Source organism: Prunus avium, chromosome 3, assembly GCF_965620075.1.
Source record: "Prunus avium chromosome 3, drPruAviu1.hap1.1, whole genome shotgun sequence".
NCBI classification, from domain to species: Eukaryota; Viridiplantae; Streptophyta; class Magnoliopsida; order Rosales; family Rosaceae; genus Prunus; species Prunus avium.
In genome coordinates, this window is record NC_142286.1 from 5,647,792 (window position 1) to 5,656,025 (window position 8,234).

At 36.1% G+C, this 8,234-nt stretch overlaps 1 protein-coding gene across 11 annotated transcripts; it reads right to left on the reverse strand.

Annotated features, from left to right (window-relative positions):
* Positions 1 to 794: 794 nt before the first annotated feature.
* Positions 795 to 4,809, reverse strand: LOC110769516 (putative plastidic glucose transporter 2). 11 transcript variants are annotated; one of them, XM_021973510.2, is made up of 10 exons: positions 4,166 to 4,808; positions 3,936 to 4,020; positions 2,786 to 2,941; positions 2,548 to 2,691; positions 2,348 to 2,421; positions 2,052 to 2,147; positions 1,484 to 1,603; positions 1,152 to 1,255; positions 980 to 1,047; positions 795 to 882 (listed from the first exon to the last, which is right to left on the reverse strand). In XM_021973510.2, coding segments are annotated over exons 3-8 (441 nt in total). In that variant the 5' UTR covers positions 2,787 to 2,941; positions 3,936 to 4,020; positions 4,166 to 4,808; the 3' UTR covers positions 795 to 882; positions 980 to 1,047; positions 1,152 to 1,249. The 11 variants fall into 11 exon arrangements, 10 of the variants coding, with proteins under 10 accessions (XP_021829202.1, XP_021829199.1, XP_021829204.1 ...); XR_015834345.1 differs by having other exon boundaries at positions 795 to 1,047; positions 1,152 to 1,258; positions 2,806 to 2,941; positions 4,166 to 4,809; XM_021973507.2 differs by having other exon boundaries at positions 795 to 1,047.
* Positions 4,810 to 8,234: the final 3,425 nt, after the last annotated feature.

Sequence of the window (8,234 nt, forward strand, 5' to 3'; positions counted from 1 at the left end):
GCTGATTTTCGAACTCAAAGTTTTGTAGATGAAGATCTCTCATATTTTGGAGATGACAGCACAAGTTCCCTTAATGAAGAAAGTTAGTTGAGATTAATTTTGGACAAGTATTTGATTGACTGCATTGGTGTCCTAGATTAATTTTGTTTTCCATTTTGTGTAATTTGGGAGGGCAATGGTACTCTTTTTCCTTGATCGGATTTTCCTCCTTTGGGGGTTTTTTAAGGCAAGGTTTTAATGAGGCTATTTTTTTGCCCTCCAAACTTTCATATTGTTTAGATGTTTGATTGATTAATGTTTTTAAATAGTTCATCATTCCTTGCTTCTAATTATATTTTTTATGTTTATAATATGAATTATGTAGTGGAAAAAAAATCAAGGGAAAAAAAAAAATCAAATTAAATGGGTTGGTTCTTGGGCCCGAGTATGGCACGAGCACGGGCACGGCACGGGCACGGCACGAGCACGAGCATGGGTACGGCACGAGCCCGGCCCGGTCCGTTTCAATTTGGACATGGGCTTTGGGCCGGGCTGGGATTTATGATTTTACTAAATGGGCTGGCACGGCACGGCCCGCTAAGTTAACTGGGCCAGCCCGGCCCAGCACGAAAATGTTAAAAGCACGAGTTTAAATGGGACGGGCCGGCCCGACACGGCCCGTTTGACACCTCTAGGGTGTACAGTGGGTTTGTCTTGGGGCCCACCCAAATTAAAATTCACAGCACCACGCAAACAGTACATAATATACATATATATATATATATATATATATATTAATTCCTTAGACAGCAGTAAATAACAAACTTTTCACTTAGCATTTACATATCAAAATCCAATGCCGGTGAAACTCCCAAAAGTACCCCTTACAAATGCTGGTGAAATCTGCTCAAGTGAACAGAGCATGCTTAAATATTTAAGAAGATCAAATGGAGACTAAGCAATTTCAATTGACAGTTGCAGAGAAAACAACAAAGATTACCCTTAGCAAAGGGATTCCCACTGAAACCAAGGTCCATAGAAATGCTATCTAGTGTCTCATTAACCACTCTGCATTAGCAAAAACAACAAAGAGTATGCTATATATAAGTTAGAAAAACATATAAATAAGAAAAACAGAAAAGGAAATCTGAGCTTCAGGATTAGGGACGAACCCGAGATGGTAGCCAAATAAGAATGTAAGAAAGAGTTGCCACAAGCATATGAGGCAAAGAGCGTCTCCATGAAGGGTTTCCAATACCTTTTGCATTCACTAGACCTACTAAAACCCATACAAGGAATCAGCCCCAAGTGGGTACCATTTATGGTAGTATGTTGGCACTTCAAACCAAATTATCAAAGACTAATGAAACTTCTAAATAGTAATATATAACCAATACAGGAACTTCCAGTCACAAAGTAAACAGAGAAAACGCTAAAGCGGTGTAATACCCCAGATATAGGAAAATTAAAATATAAAATTAGTGAGAGAGCAATCCAGATGTACCCGAACTTTCTTCTCTATCAAAAGCATTGATATGGTCCTTCGACGCCACACACTTGTATGCCGAGTAGGCATCGAGATGACAACCCCAGACCAGCTCCAAGAGAAATCATCAAGACAAACCTGCATAAACCATTTGATAATAAAGAGTCGACATTTACAAATCAAAAACAGCTCCTATGCATATTTGCTTTAGTATTTCAGAGTCATGTAAAGATAGCATGGGGAATTGTAAATGTGCAGGCACAATGAATTAAATTAATAAACTTAATAGTTTATGCTGAAATTGTGCATAGCATTATTATATGATATTTCACTCAATCATGTCAAACTTCTATTATATCATGTGGAATTAGGTTTGAATCTAGAAAAAAAAATAGCTTACCAACATGCATTCATGTTTACATTTTTAATCCTCCCAGGGAAAGACCCATTTCAAAGATTCCAAAACTATTCAATGTGCTGCCAATGCCATAACCTAGCATTGTTTTCTTCTTTATTTTATCTTTACATATTATAACATAGTTTTCTGTCTGTTCTAAAACAAGGTTGAACAGGATTGACTACTCACAGCAGCAGCATGCCACCAACCAACCGATAGACTCAATGCTCCAGATCCCGATGCATAAGAACTTGCTCCAGTTACTTGAAGACCCATTGCCACTGCCTAAACCAAGAAATGCACAAAAGGTTATATAACGTCAGTTTTCTAGTTTATTTCATCCAAACAAAAAGGAAAAAACCTGAGTAGGAGGAAATGCAATATTGGTAAGACAGATACCACACAACAGACATAACTGACAGTTCTGATACCAATATTTCAGCTCAAAAGTTTGCATCAAATATTCAGTGTTTTTGGGAGCCTACCATGCCAGAAAAACTTCCAAGAAGAAGCACCTTTCTTCCAGGCTTATCCATCAAGATCATTGCAACAACTGACCCTAGAATAGCATAAAGAAACCGACCAAGAGATAAAAATAATAGTACAATGAATACATGAGGAAACAAATAAGTATATAATCTCAAAGATGCACAAATAAAATGCTTGAGAGTAAACCCAACCATACCAGATAGATTCGCGATCCCAACACATATGTTTGCCAGATCTGAAGGCGCCCCAAAGCTTTTAAAGACGGTCGAAGAGAAATAGAATACAGTATTTATGCCTGATAGCTGTTGTAAAGCAAAAATGGTAGACCCAATGAAAACCACTGCAAAATATGGAGGCGCTAAGGTAATCACGCAGAAGGAAGCACATATGTCAAATCTAAATAAATCATATATTAATGTGAATTAAAAATATACTTTTGAAATGTCGGCCATACAGTAGCTGTGAGAACTTTACTGCCTCAAGTTCATCCCCCCTCTGTCAGACTTTGACAATTCTGCTATTGCAAATTTAACATGTGCTGCTCCTAAGAGTTTCTCAAATTCAGCTTCAGCTTCAGTGCCTCTTCCTCTCTGAACCAAGTCAGGAAAAACTGTTAGCATCAATGTTGATATATAGCCTTCAATGGGTCAAAAATAGAATGAAACGCATTATATCTGACTCATACCTAGAATTAGCAGTTTGACAAATTATCACAGCTCTTATAATCCTTGTATAATATCACCAAAAGGCATGCGTATATGGGAGAAAAAAACAAGAAAGAAAGATTGAAGCCTGTTGCACCAACATATAATTCTGAGCACTAACATCCAACATTTCCGATAAAAGAGAAAATGAACCTTCTCTCTACTGGAAACAATAGAGAAAGAGAAGGAAAAATAAAAGAAGAAATTAAAAGAATTACCCTTTAAGCCAGAACTGGATTACGAAACGCAATTATCAATCAGATCACTCCAGATTTATATACAAACTGGATTAGGAGATGACATACATGATAATCAAATGAATTATACTAGACAACAGGTACATTCATACCAAATATACATACATACATATAAAATATATTAATTCCTCAGACAGCAGTAAATAACAAACTCTTTTACTTAGTATCTACATATCAAAATCCAATGCCCCTAAAGCTGCAGAGATCTCAACCAATTCAAGACCAACAAATAGGAAAAGTTATATTGAACTGAACACAAGACACTAACTTGACCAACTGTTTTAAAGATTGGTGATTAAGAAATGAGAGCACAAAACCTTGAAAAGCCACTGACCAACCATAGAAATGCTATCTAGTGTCTCATTAACCACTCTGCATTAGCAAAAACAACAAAGAGTATGCTGTATATAATTTAGAAAAACATATAAATAAGAAAAACAGAAAAGGAAATCTGAGTTTCAGGATTAGGGACGAAAAGAAAATTCACAATAACAAAAATTAATAGGAACATGAAAAGAAAATTCATTTAATTTTACTTTCTCTAGCATTTATAACTGACTATACTATTTTTAGTAATTCTAATATATCTATATTTTTTTCAAAAGAAAATTGCTAAATCATACCATTTCCGGCCATCATCATGCCTCTGCTTCTGTTATTTCGGCTCCAGCAGCTGAACTTGCTCCCTACACTGCAGCTTGCTGCTCCCTATCAACCAAGAAGCTCAGAATATATAAACCACAATATTTGTGAATGGGAAGAACAAATAGAAGAGGGAGAAGAGGGAGAAGAGAGAAAGAGAGAGATCGAAGGGAAGAAATGAAGAAATTTTTGAAAACTTTGAGTGATATACCTGAGGTTGTTGAGGGGTTCAACCAGGTGCTTGAGAAATTAAATTCTGAGCTTCCTCAGATGTTCCAGAAATATAACAGGGCTGTGAAATTCATGGAGAAAAAATCCACAATTATGTCTGTTTGGGTGGGTGCTGCGACTACCGTTTTGTCTTTTGCTGTGACTGCGGGTTCTTGTTATAGCATGGCAAGAGCGATGGCTGCAAGTGAGAAGAGAGGTGCGGCTGCGGCAGAGGCAGAGAGAGGTGCGGCGGCGGCAAGGAGAGCAGGTGGAGCAGCCCCTGCTGCTCCAGGACTGCTCGGGCTCCTGAGAGCTGGAACGCCTGCGACTGCGGCTGTGGCAGCGGCAGCGGCAGTGATAGCGAGAGCAACGGAGGAAGCGGCGGCGGAGGCGGCGGCGGAGGCGGCGGCGGCGGCAGAGGCAGAGGGAGCGGCGGCAGAGGCAGAGGGAGCGGCGGCGCCGGAGACAGAGGGAGCGGCTGGTGCTTCTGCATCTATCTAGTAGCCACCCAACTATCTAGCATCTATCTAGTTTCTGATTATCGTTCTGTAATCTGTTCTTCAACTTCAATGAACTTCAAATATTTTTGGGTCTTATTGGTATTTTCTTTTAAACGAAAGTGGAAAAGGACGACCCAAAAAAAAAAGGAATTACGCTGGCATACAATATATATATATATTACACGGACACGGACAATTCGAAAATGGCTTTTCTAAATGCTCATTTTACTTCCAATAATACCATTGGTTATCTTTTCTTTAACAAATATAAAATAAATAAATAAATTCCCCTTATTTTGTGAATTAATGAAAAAGAATCCTTTACAATTTGCTTTTCTCTGTCTTTTCTTCCTTTTGACTCTTTGGTCCTGACAGTTGCAAACATGACAAGGCTTAAAGTTCTTAATCTCAGGTGGAACATCATCTGGGGTACCATATCTCAATGGTTGTACACTTGTAGCAATCTTGAGTCCCTATCCCTTTATTTGAATCTCTTGCGAGGTGAAATTTCAAGTTCCTTTGGAAACTTGATAGCCATTGTCAATCTTGACTTGTCTGCTAATCAACTTGAAGGGAAAAAATCCCAAGCTCATTGGGAAATCTTTGTAAGTTGACGGTTTTGAAAAAAAATATCCGGAGTATAGCCGTATTTATAAAAAAAGGCCCCGCCTGGCGCCTAGCGCCCTTTTAATAAAACCGTGAGTATAGCCGCACGGCTGTACTATTTGTATTATAAAAAGAAACCCGCCTGTCACCTAGCGCCCATTTCTTCACGTGTCAAAAATAGTATAGCCGCGTGGCTATACTATTTTATATAATAAACAAAGTAAAGCCGGTAGTATAGCCGGGCGGCTATACTTTGTTTATTATTAAGCAAATATAGAGGATGAAGATCAAATGATACTAGCTGCTTGGGCAGATGGTTGCTATAAGCAAAATAAACTGCAGATGCTATTGGAGAATGATAATTATGAGGCAATGGATGACATCAAAATGACGGAGAAGTTAGTGATGATCGCGTTTTGGTGCATTCAAGAAGATCCATCACTTAAACCACAAGGATAAAAGTGGAAAATCCGGCAAACTAGATAGACCAAAAATGATTTTGCCTTCACTTGTTGTTAGGCAATATCACTTGTGGCCTAGATTCAAGTCCCGCTGCCGACAATTTCCCTCAGTATTCCATGGCTTTGGGATGGGGTACAAATTATCATAGCTCTTATAATCCTTGTATAAATATCAACAAAAGGCATGCATATATGGTGGAAAAAACAGAAGAAAACAAAAAAACAAAAAAAAAATAAAGATTGGAGCCTGTTGCACTAACATATAATTCTGAGCACTAAAAAGAGAAGTGAATCAAATATACATCTAGCTTCTAGCTAAAGAAATAGCACAACGATTCATTCAGCCCTTGCAAAAAAACTATCAATAAGCAAGCATTGCACTTGCAAGTTTCTTAAATAGAAACACAAAATCAGGAGTCTTTTACTAATTGGGGTTACATCTCATAATTCTATTTCACATAACCACAGAATTTTCTCCTCGGACTCGAGCCATGTATAAGTGAAAGTTTTTGTCACCCCGTGAAAGTTTATCCCTTTTTATGCTCTTCTTCTCTCAACTGCGGGTTATTTTTTTGTATGTTTATACTGTGATTTTCTTACAATTTCCATGGTTTTTATTCAATTTTTACCGATACCGATAATATCCCGATATTTCCATCGACATTTTCGTGTTTTTGGACTTCCAATATTTTTAATACCATCGATATTTTAGACCTTGGTTTCAAATCTCCATATAATATCTTTAAAATAAAGGAATTTAGATTTCACCCTTAGATAAGATTTGTTTTTTCAAGAAAAGAAAAAATTAATGTTGTACAGACTGAGAGGTAATTAGCTAGCAGTTGACCGAAAAAAAAAAGGGGGAAATTACGCTGGCTAAATTTTACATAGGAAGGAAGGGTGGGTTTGTCTTGGGGCCCACCCAAATTAAAATTCACAGCACCGTTGGCATACAATATATATATATATATATATATATATAGAGAGATATATGTATATATATATATATAGATATATGTATATATATATATATAGATATAGATATATGTATATTGAAAATGGGTGAGTTGGTCGAATGTTGTTTTGGAATGGGTGCGTTAAGTGTTTTCGTGAGCAACAATGGTTGTGTTAATTATTATATTTATGTTCTGAAATTACTATGTTTATAACACTCCTAAAATACACCAATTTTCTTAAAACATCCTTTAATTGACATTGAAAGAAACGAATAAGTGGAATGGGTCACGTAGGCAATTAATGAAAAGTTTGATGGTGAAGTTAACGCTGGAATCATATTGCAAATAATTAAAAAGATTAGGGTACTTGATTGTTAAAATTGAGAGTATAGGGGCAAACATACCTTAAGAGTGAGAGTTTAGGGTACTAAATTGAGATTAACCTTAGAATTAGAGTAACAAATCAGTTTGATAAAGATTTTTAATGTAAATCTTATCTGAATTAATATTTGATGAAAGGGTTAAAATTTGGCTGCAAAGAAGCGACCCCTCAAAATGGAATCCTTTTATGATAATTGCTTAAAAGTATTAGAGTATGTGATATTAGGGAAACAGTTTACATAATTAGTAGTATTCAGTTAATATGAAGAAAGAAAAAAAATTTAACTTTCAAATTACCAGCATATATTATGAAACTAAACTAAACAAACACATTTTGTTCAACTAAAAAATAAAAATTGGTAGTCAACCATGCTGGGCTAGCCCTTCAAAACAAAGCTATTGGTCAACTTGGGTTTGACTTTGCAGGCTGTTGACCAGTTAACATGGCGGGTTGAGTTGGGTTGACTTTTCTTAATGCTCATTTTACTTCCAATAATACCATTGGTTATCTTTTCTTTAACAAATATAAAATAAATAAAAAAATTCCCCTTATTTTGTGAATTAATGACATATTACCCCTTAAATTCAATAATAATAATTTAAAATAAATTCATTTGAGGAATAGCCTAATCGAAAATAAAATTCAGCAGGTACAGTACATAGTTCTTACCAATTATACAAAACAAATAGTTCAATCAATGCAAACCCAAAAAAATTAAGCGCAAGTAGCATGGCTTCCAATCCAATTAACGCAATCTGTGTTTGAGGCGTATTCGCATGTCTGCATCTCCAACTCCCCAACACTTCGACTTGATGGAGTGTCAGTGCTACATAGGATGGACCAATCATATTGAATTAAAAAATAACTATAGTATTTATGACTCCCTAAACTAGGGAGTATGATTAGAGTTCAAATTTTATAAAGAGCTCCTAAAATAACTTTTGTGTGTTTTTAGCTAAATTTTAACTGAAAAATAGAGAGAATGATTGTAGATGCTCTTACACCTAGCTGCTTGCAAACAGGGACAAAACCAGTATACATAAAATAATTTGCTTGAAATATTTTATGTTGGATCTCCATCCTGAGAACCATATGATATACAAATAAATAACAAAGTTTTATTTTTTATTTTTTTATTGTATATATATAGCAAGTGGAATAAATC